Source organism: Equus asinus, chromosome X (assembly GCF_041296235.1).
Source record: "Equus asinus isolate D_3611 breed Donkey chromosome X, EquAss-T2T_v2, whole genome shotgun sequence".
Lineage (NCBI taxonomy): Eukaryota > Metazoa > Chordata > Mammalia > Perissodactyla > Equidae > Equus > Equus asinus.
The window spans coordinates 104,045,482-104,069,908 of record NC_091820.1 but is presented as its reverse complement, the minus strand read 5'-3'; the positions used below and the strand labels follow the sequence as shown (position 1 = coordinate 104,069,908).

Below are 24,427 nucleotides of genomic sequence, written 5' to 3'. Positions count from 1 at the left end.
GTACAGCCCAAATAGTTTTCAGGTTAAGAAAGCCAGAATCTTTGTTCAGCCGCACTGACTGAGCAGACTTTGTAGGGGTTACCTGGCCAAGAGCAGCGGCAGCGGCGGCAGCAGCAGCAAGGCTCCTGGGATAACTCAGGTGAGCAGAGTGGGCATTCGCAAACTCATCCTGAAGTTGTATTTGCTGGATAACTTAGAGTTTAAAAGAAGTGAAGAAATTTGAACTTTACAGTAAATCAAACTCTGCAGCTATAATTTTATGGTTTGTCTGAATCAAATGTGTGTGTGTAAGAGCACTCTGGAAACTTCAAAACTAATGGAATTCTTTATTGCTGATTTTTGGGTGTGTGTGGGGTGATTGTGCTTGTCTGGCAATGAGACTTTTCTGGTGATATTTGGTCAGGTTTTTAAGTTTGTTTCCTGTTGCCCAAAATACTTGATAAGGAAGGACAAACCTGGGAAGGGGCTGTGAGAGGGAGAATCCTGGGCTGACTGTCAGAGTTTCATTCTAGCATCTGTTGAACTACAGCTGTGGGCAAATGATTTAAATGCAGGCAAAATCTTGGAGCCACACTGTGTGCAAAAGGCCTTTAAGCCCTGGAAGTGGGGTGCATGGGCTATGCACGGTTGCCCAGGAGGGAGTGGCAGCAGAGGCTGTCCTGTCTGCACAGCTGGGGGTCCTCCTGCCCCATGACAGGTTGATCTTGGCGATTTATTTTCAGCTCCTGGCCAGCCTGGTTTTGTTCCTCTCTTATTCTCGCTTTGGTTTAAATGTTGATTTGCAGTTGGGGCTCTATCCCCCTGCACCCCACTACACTGCCACTCGTGTTGTAGGGGCTTAAGTAAGCTGCTTGCCTGGAGCGGGATAGGGGGAGGGCAGAAAAAGGACCAGAGCATTGCAATTGAACATTGGTTCGGAGGGTTTGGAACTTGAAGTTTGGTGAAAAGCACATAGGAAATTTAAACAAATTCTGCCGTCCTGAAAGTCATTTCTGGCTTCAGGATAAAGCATCCTGATTTGTGTTAATGTGTTATTGAAATACAGCTAATGTCTCATTTGCTAATCTTTGTTGTGAAATTAAGGACATTTTATAGTCTGAAAGAGTTTTTAAAAAGATTCTTTGGGGGACGGCTAATTAACTCTTTTATTCCTCTAGCAGTTTGTGTGCATGTGCATGCATGTGCACACGCGCGCGCGTGTGTGAATACTTTGGATGTGAATAGCATTCTTTATTTATCCTTAGAGTCCCTAGCAAGCTAGGGAAAAGTCTAAACACTTGTGTAGTCAGGAATAAGTTAAAAAGCAGCTTTCTGTAGCCTTGGGAGTTTTCAGTTCCTAAATTAAAAGCAGAAAAAGCCCCTTTGTGACCCCAAAACAGTGTTTCTTTGATTAGCCTTGATTTGAAATCATCTCGCCTTCTGACAGCTTGCAATTCAAAAACAAAACTCTTAAGTGCATTCTTGTAAGAAGAGGACAATGAGAATTTTCAAAAGCCACGTCTTGAGATTTAGCATTTGCGCCCCACCCCCTTTTTTAATTGTAGTGAAAAGAGTCAGGAGGTTCAGGTTTTAGTGCCAGCTCTGTCACTAGCTATGTAACCTTGGACAAGTCCCTTCACTTTCCTGTAACAGCAAGGAGTTGGGCTAAGTGATTTCTAAGAGTCTTTCCAGCATAACATTCTATAAAAATTGGAATTAGATTCTTGCAAGCTGTAAAATTAGACTTATAGTATGGGCTTATTCATCCAAGAGGGAAAAAACGGGTAGTGAAGCAAGTCAGCCAAAAAAGAGAGGTGGAAAAGAGAGGAGGTATTGAATAGTGGAGGGGCCATTTTATATTGGTCTTTTAAATGTCCGTGACTGTCTTATTTAACGCATGTGATCAAATCTTCTCATTTTCCACTAAGGACAGAAAGGATTTAATTTCCTAAAAACAAGCATTTCCTAAGACTACTGCCCTACACTGGTCTTATCCTTAACAGTTAAAAAGTATATTCACATGCTTAATTTCATTAGATTCCCCCAATAACACCCTGAGGTGTACAGGGCAGCCATCGATTCGCATTGTGCTGATGGGGAAACTGAGGCTCAGAGATGTTATCTACACTAAATCGTGGCATTTGGGACTTGATTCTGGATCTCCTAACTACCTGTGCTCTTTTTATGATTCTGAATTGCTTTTTAGTTTTTGATAGAGTTCTTCAACAATGGAATTAAAAGAAATTGTACGCTCTTTTTTTCTTTGAACAGAGCCTTCTCTCTGGGCGGAGTAGAGGTTTCCTATCTAAGGTTTGATCAGAGGGCCTTTCTGGTCCCTTTCAGACCCCAGATTATCTGGCCAATAATTTGAATCTGAGCAGCCATATGTTCCCCAGTAGGTACGTGCCCATGGATGTGGGCTAGCACTCGGTCTGTGTAGACATGAAAAGCACTATTCTCTGTGTAACATGTGGATGCTGAATTTTTATGATTTCTTCCTCTCCAAGCCTCATTTTTCTCACCACAGGTGTGAGGATGAGGACTGCTCATTGTGGCCAACGTGGCCTCTACTTTATGCCAGAGCACAGTTAGGTCTTCTGTATTCCGTTTGCTCTGCAAACTCGTAATTGCTTTTATCTCCGATTTTCTCCCAAGTACAGCAGAAGGGGGAAACTGGGGAAAAAGAGAAACTAGCCAGGGACAGCACCCCAGGAGCCATGCTCTCTCCCTCTCTCCCCGTTAAATGTTCTCCCACTCACCCCAATCAAAAGCAGTTTGTAAACCGCAGACTGGATTTCCTCTATCAGACGATAATGCTCTTTAATAAATCAAGGCACATTTCACTTTTTAGAGCACGATCTGGTTTCTACTCTAAGGCTGACCCACAGGTAAAGCACAAGTGCTTTTCCTCTTAAGAGTTTGCCCAGTTCCCCAAGCTTTCCAGTCCAGTGAGTAGCAAAAGCTCCCTCTCCTTACTGCAGCCTTGTGTTCTACATTGCAGGCTCCTTCAACTTCCCCTGGCAATTCTCAACTTTCCACACTCTGGATCCACCCCTCCTGCTTGCCTTCATCTATCTCTAGGTGTGGGTCTCAACTTAAACAGCACTGCTTATGACCATTATCTCAGTGCAAAACCCCACACTCTACTTCACCCAACCATCCGTGATACTAGCCCTCAGGACACAGGGTCCCTCTTCTCAGATGCGCACGTTCTCTTTGTTAGCTAGAGGCTCTTCTTGGTTGGTACTTAAAGCCTTAGCTTTTATTCTGTTTACGGACTTTCCTACTATGTGGTCTTTAACCTAAAGGCTCTGTCGTCTTCACAGTTGGGTGCAATAAGATAGTAAAGAAGGAACGTGCCCTTCTTTACTCCTCTATGCTCTGACAGGATAAGTTGTTTACGACAAACCCAACTTACAAATTTCTAGGTTTCCAAAAGTTTTCTGAAACTTAACTGATGAACCATCGGATGTGAAGGTTTGAATTCTCCTGTGACCATCAAACCATGGAAATAAAGAACCTTTTCAATATCCACCATGGCAATAAATTCTAGTCAGAACGCCTCAAAGTTAGGTATCATGTTTGCTTTGGAGGGTTTTCCTCATTTGAGCTAGAAAAAATCCCTTCTGTAAGAAAGCGGTGACCAAAAGAAGCAGTGTGGTGTGACGGAAAGCTGAACGCTAAATCTGGCATTGCACAGACCTGGGTTTGAGTCAGCTCTACCAGTTTCTGGGTGCCCCTTCTCGGAGCTGCCATTTCTACAAATACAAATGAAGGGCACAGATCATGTCTACTAAACATGGTTTCCATGAAAAGAACATGAACTGGAACATACATTTTAAACAATAAATTACCATACAAACATTAATTTTCTACATAAGACATTCATCATTTAACAAGTGTTTTCTTGTTGTGTGCCCAGCCCTGTGCCAGGCAATGAGAAGGCTTACAGTGCATATCTTGCATTTGTGGATCCCCCTCTACTTATTTAAAATACTTTTACACTAACCATCTCATTAGGTACAGCCACGTTGTTCTCCTTATGAGAAAATTGAGGCACAAAGAAACCAAGATCACAGCAAATAGATCACAGTTCTTCCGTTACCTAGTCAGAAATGGGGGTCAACTCTACTCTGCAAGTTGGACAGGACTTGGGACTACAATGTACTCTAGCGAAAGCCTGTTAAAGTTCCAACTGATAGCCTGTTATTCTGTATTTTCTGTGGGCCCCCAAAATGCAGGTGCTCTCACCCAAAAGACTTGACCTATCCACACCAGCTATACATTCTGCCTCTGACAGAGTCCACTGGGATCATACTGGTTTTTATTTTATTATTATTGTTATTATTATTGCTGAGGAAGATTCACCCTGAGCTACCATCTGCTGCCAATCTTCCTGTTTTTGTATGTGAGCCACCACTGCGGCATGGCCACTGACAGACGAGTGGTGTAGATCTGTGCCCAGGCCACTGAAGCAGAGCACACTGAACTTAACCACTAGGCCACCAGGCCGGCCCCACACTGGTTTTTAAAATCAAATCCGATTTTCTTTTCAGGTGATGCTGCTTCTGCCTGTAGACAGGCCCTCTTTATATAACAGGGATTCCCTTTCCAGGCTACTGCCTGCCTCGCCATTTGATTAGGTAACAAGAGAGAATGACGAGGGGCAGAGGGACTTCCTGAGAACAGGAAATACTCATTTATTCAAAATGTTCATGGACTAGGAATTTCTGGCAAACTAAATATCCTAATTGTCGCAGACTACCCCCTATTTACAGTCCCCAGCCTCTGGCAAACCACCAAACCTTCCAGGGAAAGCAAAAGGCATAAGTGTGTTTGTTACAAGCCTTGAGCACACGTGAAAATCGGGGTCCATTTGAACAGGCTCCAGAAATCAGCCTGGGCATAACTTCAGATTGGCTCTGATGCTGTTTAATGGAAAATTATTACTGATACCCTCCATGACTTCAAATATAGTGAAATTCACTTTAATATTTAAAATGTGTGAACAGACTTAAATCTGATGACGGATGGCATTTTGGTATTTTGCGGTGTCTCGTAGCCTTAATTTGAAAAACAATTGTCAATAAATATAGCTATGGAAAAAGTGTAGTTATTTTCAGCTTCTTATTTCTTGGATTCAGAGAAAGGGTAAGTTTGTTTACATATATTGTAGGTTGCAAATAACATTGAATTACAATTTTTATGGTTTTCAAATGGGGAGACTTCTTTACCATTAAGGCAATTCAATGTAATACTGAAACGACATGAAATAAAATAGTAGAGATGTCTGATTAATATTACACTTTTTATAAAATAGCAACTGAATCTGTTAACTGAGTTTTGAGCTGTGTTACCTACACAGATACTCTTTAAAGTGCTAATTAGCCTTTTTTTCAAATGTCTATTTTTTAGCAGATAATCTGAACTTAGCCAAATTTTTTGTTTCAACCCTTATGTAATCATAGATGTAGATGCAGATATCCTTAAAATATATTTTTGAAATAATTGGTGCCATGTAGATTTCACAACATCCCTCTTATTTACCATTGAATATTATGAGAAGATCATTAAAATCATTACAAATCTATCTTTGTGAATCAAGCAAAGGCGTTGAAACCCAATTATCACCCTAAAGCTATTCAAAATCAAATGTGTCTTTCAAATTATCTTCATAAAAACCAGTTGTTAGAGGTGTTTGAATGTGGGGAGCTCTCATAGACATTGCCTGAAGAGCCACTATATTAATTTTCTATTTAACCATGTGAGATTTTTTTTTTTAAAGAAAAGAAAGCAACAGTGTATTGCCCTGGGATAAGAATCTATAGTCCACCAAATTAGTGTAATTGAATTTCAGAGTCTGCCTTTTATCGTGGGCAAACGATTACACATTAGACTTTGAAGAAGAAAGACACATACAATCTTTCTATCTTTCCTTGTCTTTGGAGGCCATCTGCAGAGTTCTGTTTCTTGCATTAGCCTTCCTGGTCAGTAATAAAAATGCAAATCTCTTTAATGATAAAAGTGAAGAAACTGTGTAAAAGGGCTTGTTGGAAGTGAAAGTGGCTGCTTTTCCCCTCAAGCACAAAGTGTGTGGCCCTTCAGGGCACCAACTTATTCTGAATACAGTAAAGCGTTATTTTTGCCTTTATCTTCAAATTTAGAACTGTTGTTTGCCTTCAACTCCTCCATGCTGGTGTAAAATGGAAGATTGCCCTTTAAATTATAACGACTCATGTTTAAATAGCAATCATTTGCTATCTATTTTTCCAATAAGATTTTTAAGTCCCATTTGGCAGAAGAAGAACCTGAGGCCCCGAAATGGTTTAGGTGCCCTACTTAAAGCTCCAAACTAATTAGTTGCAGAGCCTGGATCCTTCTTTCCATGAAAATAGTAACTTTTCCTTTAAAGTCAAACTTGAAGTGCCTAGCTTCTGGAACAAATAACTGGGATGACTACCGGTTGCCTAATCTCAGGAAATCTTTAAAAGACTTGAGAACTTCTTCCCCCAATAACAACAATTTTTTTCTCATTCTACATATAGTTCGGCACTATGGGCCCTCCCTTGAAGCTCTTCAAAAACCAGAAGTACCAGGAACTGAAGCAGGAATGCATCAAAGATGGTAGACTTTTCTGTGATCCAACATTTTTGCCTGAGAATGATTCACTTTTCTACAACCGACTGCTTCCTGGGAAGGTGGTGTGGAAACGTCCCCAGGTAACTTTGTTTTTTTGCTTTCTCTCTCTCTCTTGATCTCTTTCATCATAACTCTACTTGATCCACTATTTCCCTTATACAGCCTACTGCGTTTAGATCAATTTAGGAGACAATTTTAAACTGGAAAGTTTTATGGATCTGTGCTTCTGGCTCTAGCTTGAGGAATCTTGAATTTCAGTCAAATTGTCAAGTCTAGTAATTTTAAAAAAACAGAAAAGTGATATACCATGCTTGTGTTCTTTTGGAAGTTCATTTGAGTAAATACGGTAACTCAAAAAGGAACTATACTCTTGTCTCCTTACCGAGTTACCTATCACAGCAACGTAAGATAAGGTCAAACCAGTGAGCAGAAAAACTCCTTATATGGTGAGTATAACTGAAATGAACTGTACAGGGACAAGATGGAGCTTGCACTGGGGGAGGGAGTTTTCTCTGCTACTCTTTGGATACCATCACCGATATCCTCCCACAATTAGCAAAGTGGGATCCAAGTAGGATTGTAGCTCTTTCACCACCTATTAATAGTTACTATCATTCTCTGTAGAACATCTATATATTGTATCTCTAAACCAAGTCTCAGGACCCCTTCGCAAGCCCCATATGAGTGGGAGCTCAATGCATAAAACGACTGAATAACTCAATCTGGAGAATAAATTGCAACCTTGCTATATCTAAAGGGTATAACTGGATAGAAGGCATGTTCTACCTGGGCTCCTTCCCATAATGGGTGAGCAGGTATATAGGCCATAGAGGGCTGTTATGAAATGCGAGTTCCTAGACCTTCACAATATCCTGAAGGCCTTCTGAGCCTATTTAATGGTGTACCTTTTTGTGCACTATTATGGAACCACCTCAGTCAGCAACTCAAGGTTTGCCTTCTTCAATAAGCAAGCTATCACTTTTTAGTTGCAATTTCCACAGTTTAAACTCCTAAATGGAGTTCTTACAATAGCTACTTCAGTTTATGTAGGTTGCCACCAGGTGGTGCCAAGATACATTGGTTACTTCAAGGCTCTTGTTTACTATGTGACTCAAAGGACATGTGTCAGTTTTTGCTGATAAAGTATGATAGCCATTGAGAGTATGAGATTTGGAGAAGTTCTCTCCTTCAGAAGGAATATTACACTCCTCCTGACTTTCTGTGCCTCCAGTTGTTGACATCCCTGCAGATCACTGACCTGCAATAAAAATCTGGGAAACATGAGCAGAATTCACTAGCCACTAATTCGGTATGCAGAGAGGTAAGTTTGTTTTGTTTTGTTGCAGAAATGCATGGAGGAAATAGAGATATGTTGTCTGTGAGCCACTCTTTTGAATGGTTGGTGATAATGAGGGGCACCACTCTTTTTTGATGCTTGGATATGAAAGAAAAGAGATCAATAGGGCAAAAGTAGCAGAAAACAAGGCAGGAAATTGAGGCAGGTCTCCTGGGGGGGTGTCTTTTTAAAATAGAACAGGCTTAAGCATATTTATAGGCTAAGAAGGAAACAGTAAAGAAGAAGCGGTTGAGGACACACAGAGAGAAGGAATGATTGATTCCTGGAGGAGATGGGAGGAGATCCAGTGGGCGGTAAAATTGCAAGCCAACATGAAGCCATTCCCCAGATGTGACCCAAGCCAGAAGTGCTTCCTGTACTGACCGGTCTTTAGACACATCTTTGTTTCTGTCTTGGCTCAGTCCTTTGTCCTTTGCCTTCTTCTTCCAAATTCTGTGGATTGAATCCTAGAAGGATTAGCAGAGAAGGAAAAAATTTAATAACCATGGCAATCGTCCATCTTGCCTCTGAGACAAGCAATACCACTTTCAGGGTGAGGGAATGTCAGAAAGAGAGGGTGAATGGGAATGGGTAGAAAAAGGAATCAGCATGTATGGCATGCTTACTATGGGCCCAGATACTGTGTTTGGAGTTTTTTTACATTTTTTCATTTCATCCTTATTTGCCATGGCTTAGCAAGGTAGGCATCTTAAAAATTACTTCAATGTAACTCTCTTTTCCTGGTTTAAGAAATAAAGATAGATACTGTGTCCATTTTATTGATGAGGAAACTGGGTCTCAGAGAGAAGGTAAGAATTTGCCCAGAGTCAGACTGCTAACAAGCTTGGATTTGAATCCAGGTTTGACTCCAAAGTCCACATTGAGTTTCACTCTACCATGCAGTTATTTCAAGGAGATAGAGCTGTCTTTGTCTCCCCTTTTGCTGAAATAGGTAGCTTCCCTCCAGTCAGTTCTCACATTCCTCCTCACTGTGTTGATGCTGTACATCCATTAATTGATCCATACCAGCCCTTTTGAGAGCATACTGTGAGCTTAGTCTTAATTGAGCCTAAAGGGAGAGTCACTTGAGAAACATTTATTGAGCACATACTCTATGCTAGCCTCTGTGCAATTTACAGACACAGTCTGGGGTAAGGCACTCGCATTCTAGTTTGAGAGATGGATACTGAGCTACTGGAGAGTTAAAGAATAAATTAATGCCTGATATAAGAAATGTTATTTTCAGGCATACAGACAGTAGTAAATCATGTAGGATTTGAAGAAGGGGGAGATCATCATAGATTGGAGTGGTTGGGGAAGGGGCCTCTTGTGGGAAGTGAGGGAAAAACAAGGTTCTGGACCACCATCTGAGTCTCCTCAAAAAGCTGTGGATTCCTTTCCAGCCAGAGCGGAGGCCAAGCCTGTGGTCAAGAACCACGTCAAAGTTCTCTGGCCTCCCATCAGGAAAGGCGAGAGACAGCCCTGGGCCTCTCTGAATTGGCTCAGGAAGACCAGATGGGTAGTTGGCCTCACCCGCCTCACTGGCAAGGTTGAGATCCTGGTTTTCAGGGAAGCTTACAGACGTCTTGTCCCTTGGCATGCCACATAGCCTCATACTTAACCAGGGCTATTTTCCGGAGTCTCTAATATGGAAGAAGCAAATTAGTCTGATATTTTCTGTCTCTTTCCTCTCTCATGCTGAAAAGCTTCTGCCTTTATAAGCCATGCCTGTAAACCCCACTGCTAGTTGAACCCAATGAGTCCAGTCAAGTCCTCACCATCCTAGGGCCGGATTGTGTTCCCCCTTCTTCCCAATTGCGACTTCTGTGCCATATCCTAAGAAGCCACTTTAGATCGACAAGGATTATGAAAGTGTTTTGCAATTGTTCAGTGCCAGCTCATCTGCTCATACCCTCCAAAGGATAATCCTTCTCCTTCATTCCTCCAGTGGTCCTGTGGCTACAGCTACTGTCCTACCTTCCTGGGTACACAGATTTATTGCCTGAGACATGTACTCCTGGACTTTCCTGTCCTCCTGGGTATTCAATACATAGTCTTAGTAAATTCTAAGTTATGCTGAGTTATACTGACTTACAGTGTGATTATAGACTGTAGGTAGGATTTTTAGGCTGAAATCTGGCTGCCTATTCCCATAGAAAATCTCTTCTCCAGCTTCCTCCAGCCACTCTCCCCTCCTACCCGTCTCTGGCTTTTTTCCTGACTGACTCATACCCAGCTACAATAGTGTCTTAGAGTCAGACACATCTAATCCCTGACTAAAATGGAGCAAACCCTCATGGGGATTTGCACAGCCAGCTGTGGGGGGAGGCAAGGGCACCTGCACAAGATCTTCTGTCAGCTCTCCTAGTGGAGTTTTGAGTTCAGCCTCCACTACCATTGCCCTTGCCCGGGTCTTCCACTAGGGAATATCCGCCCAGAGGGCCATTTCACTACACTGGGTGGGAGGAGGGTGATGAGGTTCTTAATTAAAGCATAGGAGGTAGGAATGGAAGGGAAAGGTTGATAAGGGGAGACATTAGCAGCAGAATACACAGGCTTTGGTGACTGTATATGAGGGAACAATAAAGAATGAAACACTTCTTTCTTCGTGCTAACAGAAATTTCCAACTACCATCTGAATGTGTGACACCTCTGTGTAGTAATTTTGGCCTAGACTGTTTGTAAAGTTCTTTTTTCTTTCCAGAGATCATGTCCCCCAGCCTGAGTAGCCCTAAGTGTTTTCCACTCAACACAGTTGAAGACAGTTGAATAGGCCCATTCTCTTTCTCTCCATCTATTCTGTTTATCATAAATTCTGCATTTTAACAGCTTTATTGAAGTACAATTTACATCTCATAAAATTCACCTGTTTTAAGTGTACGATGCAATGATTTTTAGTAAATTTACAGAGTTGTGCAAACGTTACCACAATCCAGTCTTAGAACAGTTGCATCATCCCAGAAAGATCCCTTGTGCACATTTTCAGTGAGTAAACCCCGCCTCCCCCCCAGTCACAGGCGACCACTAATCTACTTTTGGTTTCTATCTAGATTTGCCTGTTCTGGACATTTCACTTAAAATTGAATCATAAAAGTAACTGGCTTCTTTTGCTTAGCGTAATGTTTTCAAGGGGCATCCATGTTGTAGCATGTATTAGTGTGTTTCTTTTCACTGCTGAACAGTTTCCATTGCATGGATATATAAACTCTTACCAATAAAGCAGTTTGAGATTTATACCTGGAGTCTCCTAGAAGAAGTCTGAAGGTTCAAATAAGAAGATAATTACACAGTGACTTGATTGTCTAGGTTGGAAGTGGAAGTTGGCTTTTAGATCTTATTCCCAGGTTCCATATTGAGCTTTCCTTGAAGGCGTCAGGAAGGAAGAGAATGTTTTACTGGTGACAAAATTTTCATGCAGAAGTAAAAATCCCCAGCAAGGAAAGTGTACCCCTAGAGAGGCTGGTCCAACATTTGTCCCTGAGCCCATGTCCACCTATAAATGTCCTGCCTGGAGATGGTTCTGTTTTCTAAGGATAACAACTACTTGGACTAGCTCACACAGCCCTCAGGTACTGAGTGGCAGCCCTGAACCTTCTGGGGCTACTTAGAGCCCCAGACTTAGTCACAGTGTACCTACTGCAGGGCTGGCCTCACTTGTAGGTGCCCATGCCCCTATCCCCATAGTACTGCAAGGCTGCACGTAGCACTTTGGAAAATGCCTCCACTTTTCTGGCTGCTGGTTTTCTAGGTAGCCTTTCATTTTACTGTGGTTCTTGAGGTTTACCCTGGACTTCAATGTTTATTGTCAGCAAATTTCACCTGTGTAAAAAAAAATTGCTGAAGATGTGAATAGGGTGGGTGCAAAGGGAGCCACATAGAGTGATGTGTGCGGGTCTCCACGTCTTGTAATTGCATGCCTCCCCCCCCACCTCCAGAGGTCTCTGGGAAGGGAGATGAGGAGAAGACAATGGGAGAGTCCCTCAATGCTCACCTCAGAGAACATATTTCTTAGAGAAGCTGCTTTGCTTGTAGAAGGCTTTGGCTCGGGGATGGGGGTATATGGGGACCATTCCTGGCTTTGCTCTTGGTGCTCGACTTCCTAGTTGTGTGTGTTTCCCCCTAAGAAATTATTTGGCCTTGACAAACAGCCCAGTTCAAGGATCATGTTAACTGTGCCAAAACAGCTGGGAGCCATTAGGGACTCAGCATCTCCCCTCCCTCCCAAGCCACCCAAATATGTGAATATGTTAGCTGTGACCCTTCCCCCAACTCTGCTCCCTACCACTCCAGCAGAACTCAGGCTGAAATGTCCCATCTGCACTCTGCATCTCAGCTTTGAGCTACAGAGAAATTTCTCCAGCCTTACTTCCTTACCTCCAACAGGAAGACACCCAGTTGTCTAAATCTAGGGGGAAAGTCAATAAACAGCTATTTCATTATTTTCAAATTTGTCACCAAAAAGTCCATTTGGCTGTTAGATTTGCATTGACTCATTACCCTTTATCCTTTCTACCTCTTTAGCTGCTTTCTAGTCTTTCACTTCCTTAAAGAGGTAGAAGATGTGGCTTAATAAAGATTTTCTCCCATGTTTCACATTATGGTGCTGACATACATAAGAAATTGATTCATATTTAGCAGATTAAATTGAGGAGATTAAGGCCTATTGGTAATATTTAGCCCGGAACCAAAAGCTAAGACATGACTTAAGCAAATCCTCCAGAACAATGGCGAGCTTTGGGGTGAGTGTTAAGCAAAGAGGCATAAAACACTGAATGACTGAGAGAGGTGGTTGCATCTCTGTCCCTGAAGAGCTTCATAACATTACCTTTATGTCGTGGCCATTGATAAACCTAAAGGCAAAGGGGTGGACCAGCTGAGGTCTTGAATTTCCTTCTCGAACTATATGTGGTTCTGAAGAACCTAAAACTTCAATCCTAGGTCTCCTACTAATTAGCTGGATGACCAAAGGGGCAATTTACTGCCCTTCTCTGAGCCTGTTCCCTCATTTGTAAAATAAACAGATTGACTAAATAGTCTCTAAAATTCCTTCCAGCTTTGACAGCCTATGGACTGTCAGCTCTTCCCATGTTTAAAATCCATTGTTAAATAGTCATCCGTTATGTATGAAGAGTGGTGAAATAAAACCGGGGCATGGGCCAGTTTCTAAGAGGAAATGGAAAATAAGGGGGATTTTTTGCCCAGATTTATATTCTCCCATGATTACACACAGATTTACATGTACACACACACACATATAATATATAATAACCACGTTCAGCTTAGGTCTACAGGAGAATAATTGCCAAGTTCCTCAATTTGAGTTCTATTTACATGTCTTTACTCATTTATGTGACCCTTTATGTCTTAAATATAAGTTGACATGCCAAAAGTGTTGGCTAAGCCTAGATCCATGCTGTGAAATGAAAGCCTTGTGAAATTCAAGACACTTTAATGTAACCCCAACCACTAATAATGCTACATGAAACCAGCAAGTAATTTGCCTTAATAATCTAAAAGCACACTTTCCCCATATAAATGTTCGCTTCATTGTTTTTCCATGCTAGGCAACTATCAAACTATCGTATTCATCATCTAAGTCCAAAAAATCATTGTATAACTTTATATCTTTCTCCAAGTGAAATGGTAACACCTGACCCAAGAGAAGAAACTGTGCTTAGCTTCATCTTACAAAGGGCAAAGAAACAATAAGAAGAGAAGGAATATCAGGATCCAATTCACCCAACACATCTGCTTTATGTTCAATAAATAAAAAACAGGCAGATCCAAACCCATAAAAAAACATTTACTAAGATTGAAGTCTTCTCCTATGACAAAAAAGTAACGATGAGACACCAGACATGCATCTGAAAAAAAAGACCAGAAAATCCAAAGCTGACAACCCACCTAACCCTCTCCTTTTGGCAGAGCGATGCCCAATTAATCTTCAGTTTGGACTTGTCCCTTCCCAGAATGCCTATTCCTTTCCAGAGTTATTTTGGCTTTTAAAGAATATATGGAATGTTTCATTCTGTAGACCAGACCCTTCATCAAGCAGAATTATGTCCGTTAAAAAAAAGAGGTTTGAGAACCAGAAAAATATAGCTGTCTCTATTTAATAATTTTTAAAAGGATATATGTCTAGCTTTTCTTTCCATTTGAGACTAGGATTTATTTCTGCTGGGTAAGCAGAATGTCAAGGTACCGGCTAATGGCCTCCTCCACGATGCTTTCTCCGTCTACTCAAGACTTCATTGGTATTTCCTGCCTTTGAACTCTGCAAGTGCTGATACTCTGAGTCACACAATTATGTCTTCAATTGCGTGGTGCCATGTATGCAGCTATGCCTTTGTCTATGCCTGTCTCTCTACCCGTTATGCCTCCCTTGTCCAACTGCCTAACTCTAGTCATTCCTAAGGCTTCAACTCAAGTGTTACCACTGCTGTTCAATCTATTCTGTCTACCATCAGGGAAACTTTGGGGATCCATCCTCTAGGCACTGATTATACTTTGAAAATGCCTCCAATATGCCCTCATCACAATACGTTATAACAGTATTATTTCGGTCTCATTTTACTACTTGCAGTGGGAATGGCACAGCTACTGATATGTTGTGGGAAGACACACGCATACACCCAAAACAAATACTGCCCCCACTCTGTCCATGTTCTCTCAGAACATCCACTGTGGGAAGGGTATCTGTTGAAGTGCTCCTGTGAGTGGTCTGTTACCACATGCTATTAGTGCTGCTGCCATCTATGTTCATCCAAAGATGTGAAAAAATCTAGTTGCCATGGAGACTACTGTTGCCTTTGCTTTATGTTAGGAAAGGGCTTCAATGTATAAGGTCTCCTAATTCATTTTCCTAGAAAGGGACAAGCGTTAATGTCCACCTCCTTCAGGCCTCGTCTCTTAAATGCAACCACCCTTCCAAGCACAGATGCTTCAGAAAAGCTCATCCTGACAGAATCAGAATGTAATGTGCTAATTTCTAGTTCTCCTCTTAAAAATCTCATGGTGGTGAAAACTCTTCCAGATCCCACTGGTAGCTATGTCTGAGGGTCCCCATCAGTACATCTCATCCTGTATCATCGCATCCCCTTCTTCCAATTCTCCTCCCACTTCCCCATATGATCCTTTCCTGTGGCTAGATGATCTACTGCTTTCTGTTTTTCCTCACAACCCTCCAATCTTCCCTTTATCCCACCTATGGAAGTCCTAGTCATCTTTCAACCCCACCTCCTCTATGAAGTCTGTCCTGCCTAGCTCAGCTCACAGTGACACTTTGGAAACTTCCCAGAAACTCTTATAACCAATTATTGTATCCACAGGACATCTGTGATGACCCCCGTCTGATTGTGGGCAACATTAGCAACCACCAGCTGATCCAAGGGAGACTGGGGCACAAGCCAATGGTCTCTGCGTTTTCCTGTTTGGCTGTTCAGGAGTCTCACTGGACAAAGGTATTCCCCCTCCCGAGAGGCCTCACTCAGATCCCACCTTCTTGTCTTCTTTAAAATATTCAGGAAAAGTCAGCTCATAACTTTCTTAGATTGTTTATTTCCTGAAGGCAGAGGTATTCACTGGTGACTTCCCTCCAGTTTATCATGAGAACTGTTATAAATACAGAAAAGTTGAAAGAATTTTACAGTGAACATCCATATATTCACCTAGATTCTACCATTAATGTTTTGTTCTATTTGATTTGTCACACATACTAGTTGATCTTTTGTCACTTGTAGTAGTCTTTGACTCTGTAGCTGTGCATACTTGTGTTCTCTGTACCTACTGGAGTATAAAGCCAGTAGGGGCCAGGTAGTCACTAACAGATGTGACTAACAGACAAAGTGAGAAAGACGGAAGTAGATCCTTGCAAAGTTTCCAAAAAATTATTAAGAGTACAAAAATTCCTTTGGCATTTAGGTAGAGTTCAAGGCAATAAGCGTTGACTTGGTTTGGGACAAAGAGCATTTTCTTCAGAAAAAATGATTTTTAGAAGATTAATGTGTAATTGTTATATAAAAAGGAGAATTTCCTAAATGTAATTTTATTCAAGGTGTGAATAAAATCTATATTGTATGGAATCTATATGAAATCTCTAAGACGGACGTTTAAAAACTTAAACCACAGGGGGCCTTGAGTTTTTATTGATTTTGCTTTTTAAGATGCCTTGCTTATGTGGTTAAACATTCAACCATAAATGTGTTTGCATAGACAATTTCTCATGGTCAAGTTTGTAGATTATCTGTAGGAAATAATTTAACTCCTAACTGGCTGCCCCCAGTTACCCTGTGTATATTCAGGGCAGGCATGTTAATAGTATTCTCAGTAAAAATGAACTGGGGAAGCAGAAGTTTTGGGGGAAAAAATGCCCTACCTAGGACTTCCCAACCTAGACCCAAACCAGGTGTATTTGCTGTGCTTCCTATCGCCACATGGATTTGCTAGAGATCAACTGTAATTTCAATATTTGGATATGGTCAGGTGAATAAGAGTTGATTGAATGTTCTTATGTTTCCAGACAATTCCCAACCATAAGGAACAGGAATGGGACCCTCGAAAACTAGATAAATATGCTGGGATATTTCGCTTCCGTTTCTGGCATTTTGGTGAATGGACTGAGGTGGTGATTGATGACTTGCTGCCCACCATCAATGGAGATCTGGTTTTCTCCTTCTCCACTTCCATGAATGAGTTTTGGAATGCTTTACTGGAAAAAGCTTATGCAAAGTAAGAAGGGGGTTTGACTAGTTAGTGGTCGGGGTACATGAGAAAAGGAAGGCCACATTTGTTCTTTGCAGCTCGTTCTTTCCCAGCCCAGCCCTGGAGTTTAAATTGGGTAGGATCTCAGTCAGATCCAAGACAATGCTTTGGGCCTGGGACTGGCCCTTAGACACTCTGTACGAGAGAGAAATCAGCTGTTCTGGTTTTCATTAAACCCGTATCTGCTCCTAGCTGCCCCTTCCTGCTGCTAATCTGCAGATCACATAGCATTATAGCCTCAAATTTTCTCCCTGTCTAATATCTACCTATAGAGAGAAGTTTCTGCATGGACTGTCCTTAATCAACATAGCCTAAGCCTAGAAATCTCTGAATATAATCTCAAAATATCTCTCATTTTATACATAAGAGAAAAGCCATCTGGTAAAGGCTAGCTGGGCAGGAACTGTTTTAATTCTTGTTTACATGATGTCCTTGATCTGGAAAAATAATTTTACAAAGATAACCTTGCATATTTGCCCCCAGGCTGCTTGGCTGTTATGAGGCCCTTGATGGTTTGACCACCACTGATATCATCGTGGACTTCACTGGCACATTGGCTGAAACTGTTGACATGCAGAAGGGAAGATACACTGAGCTTGTTGAGGAGAAATACAAGCTGTTTGGAGAACTGTACAAAACATTTACCAAAGGAGGTCTGATCTGTTGCTCCATTGAGGTTTGTATCCACCAAAAACAACTCCTCTTTGCTCACTTCTGGCAGAGGAGACTACAAAATTTAGTAGGGAACATCACCCTTAGCCCAGAGATCCATGAAAAGCCATTATGGAACTCAGAAAGCTAACAATACACATTGTGCCTTGGCACAGAGGCTGAGGAGCTTTATCTTTTTATCCTTTTGTACCAGTCATCACACTCCAGGGGAGAACACAGCATCCAAGCTGATGTAAATAGCCTCCTCTAAATTATTCCTCCTGCCTCTGCTCTTGAAGGTGGAGGTTATAGTTGTTTGCTCAAGGAATAAATCAGCCCCACAAATTTTAATGCTGTTCATATCAATGTACTACTGCGGGCAGTTTGAATCTGACTTGTTTAAGTGAGTTATTATATTAAACTCTTCATTTCCTTTCCTTCACTTGTTTTGTGTCAAGTTAGGTGTCAGGATCAAATTTTCATCTGCATAGGGAGACCTGGCTGCAACCATACTGGGGTAAACCAACCAAGGAAGAAGAGGAGTCAGGCCTGGGTCTCCAAATTCCTATGCCCTTATGTATCTTTCTTTGCTCTTAGTCTCCCAATCAGGAGGAACAAGAAGTTGAAACTGATTGGGGTCTACTGAAGGGCCATACCTACACCATGACTGATATTCGCAAGATCCGTCTTGGAGAAAGACTTGTAGAAGTCTTCAGCACTGAGAAACTGTATATGGTTCGCCTGAGGAACCCCTTGGGAAGACAGGAATGGAGTGGCCCCTGGAGTGAAATGTGAGTGGCATTCCACTTTGAATGCTACATCCCGAAAACCCTGTAGTTCTTCCAAACCCATCCCTCTGACTAGTGGGCTGTCAATGCTCGGTGACATCTGTGGGTTCTTGTCAGGCACAGGGTCTGTGAGCCAGCTGGAGGTGAGATAAAGCAGGCCCAATTTTCATGCATTCTGTTCCTTTGGCACCCTGCTTACTGTAGGAAGTCAATGGCAAATGTAACAGCTTATCCCTTTGTTCTTTATTTGTCTTTAGTTCTGAAGAGTGGCAGCAACTGACTGCAGCAGATCGTAAGAACCTGGGGCTTGTTATGTCTGATGATGGAGAGTTTTGGTGAGGAGAGGTTTTCTGTGCTAAGGGAATTGAGGCTTCTACATGGAACTACAGGGGTAGGCATTAAGTACCATCTTCATTTCTTTCCTGACCTTCTTCCATTCAGGATGAGCCTGGAAGACTTTTGCCGCAACTTTCACGAACTGAACGTCTGCCGCAATGTGAGCAACCCTATTTTTGGCCGCAAGGAGCTGGAATCAGTGGTAGGATGCTGGACTGTGGATGATGACCCCCTGATGAACCGTTCAGGAGGCTGCTACAACAACCGAGACACCTTTCTGCAGAATCCTCAGGTTTGAATCAATTATTTTTCTTTTCCTTCAAGTTATCAAGGCAATAGAAACCCAGGTCTCACCTTAGAGTATTTCTTTGACATCAGTTCTTCCATTTGCAGCTATTGCGTAATATTCATCAACCAGGAGGCCTAGGGATTGGCTCAGATGCTTGTAAGGCATGGCATACTGTGTCTCTTTGCAGAGATGTACCTTGGCAACATTATCAAATCTGAGCCACTTCTGCTGGCTGCCTCTTTCCTGGCCATATTGCTTGGTATGGCTCTTTGACACTCTCTGCTTCCTTATGATGGTCCCATATTGGAGAGAAAGAATCTGCTCCCAGATGCTTTCTCAATTCTTTTCCATTTCTGTTCCGTTCTCTTAGGTGCACATTCACTATATGTGTCCTCTTTCTCATGCAGGTGATTCTTCTGAACCCCAATATGATACCTCTCTTTTATCATCTAGAACCCTGTTTTTCCAGGATTTGAATCACTACCTTGTCAATGACCCGATCTCATCCACCTCCTGTTACAATGCTATTCCAGATGACACATTAGGGATCAAGCCAAGGAATACCCCAAAGCAAAACTTCCAAACATCCAAAGCCTGAATCTATACTAACCTTGATGGTTTTATCCCCAAATGTGCTGATGAGCTAACCCACAGGTGACAAGAATTCCGACTGTATTGCAGCCTTACATGGCTGTATCTTTTCTTTCCATGGGCCTCCTTGGCTAGGCATTTTGGAGGTTACTAAGGTTGGTGGGATGATTTACTTAATTCATACTTTTTTTTCCATCCGTTCCATCTTAATTGTCCCTAAAGAAAAGAAATCTATTACCCCCCACTTTACCTCCATTTACAACCCTGGAAATATTTCAAGTATCAGGCACATATACCAAGCTGGGGAAATGACACTTAGGCTTCACTGTTAAATGTCTGCAGAGGATTGACCTTGTGAGCCTATGGCTCTGCATCTGTTTTTTGTTTGTTTCTAAAGGGAGGGGGAGAAAGAGGTAGAGAGAGAGAGAGGTGGGGAGAGAGAGAAACATAGAAACAGAGAAAGAGATAGATACAGAGGAAGAGAGAAAAATCTGATGCCTTTTAGTTTTCTTCCCAATGGCATAATGATTCCCCAGATGATGTTTGGAAAGTCTCTAGCACAGGCCTGCAGCTTCCTTAAAATGGTGATAGCAAAGCATCAATTCTCCAAGGAAGTGGATCCAGCCCCTCCACAAGCCACACCTCTGGGCTGGCAATAGGAGGCTAGCCTAGGGGGATGTTTCAGTGTCAGGTTAAGTCAAACAAGAATGCTTTCTGTCTTTATGGATTCTGGAATTTTCTGTGTACAGCTTTTAAAAACAAGAGGACAATAATAAAAACAAATCCAAGATCCTGCCAAGAACTTATTAAAACAAAGCATACCTCTTTGGCATCAAAGGCCTAGGCATAAAGTTGTCTCTCTCAACACATGCTGAATGTCATAGGGAAAAAGCAAGTATTATGATCTACACTTAACAAGTCAATGAATTTTCCAAGGCCTCATTGTCTGGTCAATGGCAAAGCCCAGGAAATAGCCCAAGTCTCTTCTTCCCAATGTAGAGTTTTCTTCCCTGAAATTTGAGCTGGCTCCTCTGAAATGGAAATGCTAACTAAGCTCCTTGATGGCCTCTTTCCCTTAGTACATCTTCACTGTGCCTGAGGATGGGCACAAGGTTATCATGTCACTGCAGCAGAAGGACCTGCGTACTTACCGCCGCATGGGAAGACCTGACAATTACATCATTGGTTTTGAGCTCTTCAAGGTAAGAATGGAGATTTGTAGCAGAGAGAATGATGGCAAATGGAGTTAAAATCAGGATGGCTTGGGGTTAGGGGAGTTAAGAAAAGTCCAGGCATAAAGAAAGCCAGGACCTAGGATCTTCCAACACAAAAACTATGATTTGAACAGAATGGAACATTTCATTCTATTTCATTTCCAGGTGGAGATGAACCGCAGATTCCGCCTCCACCACCTCTACATCCAAGAACGTGCTGGGACTTCCACCTATATTGATACCCGCACCGTGTTTCTGAGCAAGTACCTGAAGAAGGGCAACTACGTGCTTGTCCCGACCATGTTCCAGCATGGCCGCACCAGCGAGTTTCTCCTGAGAGTCTTCTCTGAAGTGCCTGTCCAGCTCAGGTTCAGTTTCCTTGGCCAGTCCTGCAAACTCCTCTTCTCTGCTTTGCCTCCAATCCTAATCCTCTTGATGCTTCTCTCCCTATGTAGACACTCAAAGGGACAGCTTGTTCAAGTCAGACTTCATTGAAATGATGGTGGTAGAAATATTTCTCAAAGCAGGGTTATGAAAAATTGCCCATTGGAGGTCTGAGCTTTGGAGCTCTGAGCTGCCGTTTAAGGGGAACAGGCCTATAGCCTAAGTTTTTCCACTTATATTTTATCTTCTGTTCTCTAGCGAACTTTCTCTTGTATTAAACAGCTGGCACTCCTCACTGCTCCTCTATTATGTTCCAAGAGCTGGGTCACCAAAGCTACCTTTTCACCCCAGCCTTGCCTACTCTGATCTTTATCTGCTGGTCCGTAAAGCAAGAGGAAAGGAAAACATACTCATAAAATATAAGCCATTTCTGAGGAGGAATGGGCTAGGTCACTGAGCGTTTCACGCTTTCAGCAACAATGTCTGCTTTGGTAAGCCTTTCTCCTCATCAAAGGGCATTCATCATCAATTATGTGTCTTCTTTTTGATGTTCCAGGGAACTGACTCTGGACATGCCCAAGATGTCCTGCTGGAACCTGGCTCGTGGCTACCCAAAGGTAGTTACCCAGATCACTGTTCACAGCGCTGAGGGCCTGGAGAAGAAGTATGCCAATGAAAGTAAGAACTGCAGGGGTGTCTGGGAAAGCAAAATTCAGTTTCATTTATTGCACGTATGGTTAGAAAAGATCGTCACAAACGATTCTCTTGAGAGGTATTTTCAGTCTAGAGAAGTCAGGATGGCTGTCAACCACGGCAGAGAATGGGATGTAAACTCCTTTGGGCAAGGGCTACGTAATATTCACTTTTGTATTCCTATATAAAGTATAGAAAAGAAAAGGGAAGCAGGAAAAAAGTGTTGAGTCCTAGGTCATTCTGATGCCCAGGTGTTATGCCAAAAGGCCTAGAATAGAATAGTGAGACACTTTCTTGACTATCTAGAAAGAGAACTTCAATCACTGTGTTAAAAACAGATGTCACTTTATTCCAGCTGTAAACCCATATTTGGTCATCAAGTGTGGAAAAGAGGAAGTCCGTTCTCCTGTCCAAAAGAATACTGTTCACGCCATTTTTGACACCCAGGCCATTTTCTACAGAAGGACCACTGACATTCCTATTATAGTGCAGGTAAGAATATGAACAGGGACCTCCAGGGTGGCTCAGTACCAGATACTAGATTACCCCAAGTGTGTCACATATGTCTAGGATACAGAACAAGGGTTATCCTGTTTTTTTGTTTGTTTTGTACTCAAAGACACCTCTCACCAGGCACAGACACTGACTTCCTTATTAATCTGCACCCTAAGTATCCTCTCCTTCATTTATTTCACTGGGGGAAGAAGCCCACATGCTCGCAGGTACACGTTAACACATGCACTATTCCATTTCATGAAAGGAAGCATATGCCAGTTCAGACGACCCACATCCTACTAGGTCAAGATGGACCACTACAGTTTGGCTGTTTTTCTGATTTAATGCTTCTGACAAGCTATCTTTAGGTAGGATCAAGGTTGATCCGGAGTTCTGCTTGTTTTCATCTACACTCTTTGAGGTATCTTCCCCTCAGCCAGAGAGGTATCAGGAAAGATAGTCTCTTGGTTTTAAAACAGACTTTTCCAAGCTTAGCATTAGGTTCTAGATGCCACAGGGCAAAGTCCAATCTCACAGAAGGTTGCTCACCTTCACTCTCTTGACTTGTCTCTCCAGGTCTGGAACAGCCGAAAATTCTGTGATCAGTTCTTGGGGCAGGTTACTCTGGATGCTGACCCCACCGACTGCCGTGATCTGAAGTCTCTGTACCTGCGTAAGAAGGGTGGTCCAACTGCCAAAGTCAAGCAAGGCCACATCAGTTTCAAGGTTATTTCCAGCGATGATCTCACTGAGCTCTAAATCTCCAGCTCCAAGGAATCCTGACAGAGCTTTCCATCCTTTTATTTTCTGTCAGAAGCCAAGTCTTATCTAAGATTCATAATCTTTTGAAAGAAAGAAATTCACAGTAATTAACTTTTCCTTTCTTCTGATAAGTTCCCCATACCTCCCGATCCAAGTAGCACCAGTAGCTACATAACCTATATACCTCCAGCAGCTGGACAGGGGGAGGTGACAGTCCTATCTGGAGATCATACAGGTGTTTGCTAAGAAAAGATCTCTGGGGCTTCCGGGGGTGAGATTTAAGCAGGACGACAACAGCGTGGATACCCTACAGTTGTCTTTGCTGCTTTCAAGTGCCCAACGTATGTCCCCTGTAGGGCATGTTGAGGAAGGAGGAGGGGTGATCAAGGCCAAGCTGGTCTAGCCTGACATCCCAGTTCCTGACTGAACACTACAATCTTCCTGGCAGCATTCTACTTAGCAGCCAGAGCCTGCTTATAAGTCCCCAGCCCTCACCACCAGCACCACCATCACCACCACCATCACCACCAATCACCACCACCACCACCACCTCCGGAAAGTATAGTCCTGCCTTCACCCAAGTCACCCCCCACAGTAGGTTTTACCTTCATGTTGAGGAAGCTTCCTAGGTGCTTAATCAAGAGCTGGAGTTCAGTACGGCCTAGACAGTGGGAAGGGCCTGAGCTCCAGCTCAGTGGAAGCCAGCTGTGTGCCACAAGAGGGAAAAGTGGAAGAAGCTGCAGTGGGAGACAAAGCCTCGGTCCCCCACCCATCCACACACACCTACACTCACACACGCGCACATGGGCGCGCACGAACTACCGTTCAGGCAGTCAGTGGGCAAGAGGAAAGATGTATAAGTACCACACACCGCAGAAAGTATGAGAGAATCCATCCAGGCATAATACAGCTAGTTTGGGGCCCCTGACTGCAATGTGAAACCTCCTGCTGCTGCTAGGTTTACAAACAAGCCCATTGTCCTGTGCCTCCTAATATCATTGGTACTGAAGACCCCATCTGGGGGCTTGAGACTTGGGGTCAGCCCAGGTCCCTCAGGCTTTTCTCTCAGTTGGGAAGCTTCACTCCTTGGGGGTGTTTGTTTGCCCTCTTGTTTTTTCAGTACTTCTACAGAATTTTCTCTAGAGTCAGTCATTCTGAAATGTTCTTCCCTCCGTCTCATCTATCCACATTCTATCCCTTCTTCAAGGCCCAGCAGAAATGCCACCTCCTCCATGAAGCCTTCCCTAACTCCCCAATCCCCATCACCAACAATATTTCAATGCTTCTGCAATGATGAAAAAGAAAAAAAAAACAAAACATAGTTGTAGTACTTAGTCTAGTCCAGCACGCATTCATTTAAAAAAATACTTTGCAGGTTTTTTTTTAAACTCGTTCATTTCCTACCATGTTTTTTCAGTCTGTGTAACTTCTGCAGTGCCTTCACCACACTGCCTTACATAATCCAAACCACAATAAAGTTCACATTCAATAAATTGACCAGTCTTGACTT

General features: G+C 42.5%; 1 protein-coding gene across 1 annotated transcript; it reads left to right on the top strand.

The window, feature by feature from the left end:
• On the top strand, window positions 1–24,245 carry CAPN6 (calpain 6). The gene is made up of 13 exons (XM_070502580.1): window positions 1–139; window positions 6,525–6,698; window positions 15,283–15,414; window positions 16,473–16,681; window positions 17,198–17,390; window positions 17,963–18,156; window positions 18,411–18,488; window positions 18,595–18,781; window positions 20,449–20,571; window positions 20,749–20,951; window positions 21,524–21,645; window positions 22,016–22,152; window positions 22,732–24,245. Exons 2-13 carry the CDS (start codon window positions 6,534–6,536, stop codon window positions 22,912–22,914), a joined length of 1,926 nt encoding a protein of 641 aa, XP_070358681.1. The 5' UTR covers window positions 1–139; window positions 6,525–6,533; the 3' UTR covers window positions 22,915–24,245.
• Window positions 24,246–24,427: the final 182 nt, after the last annotated feature.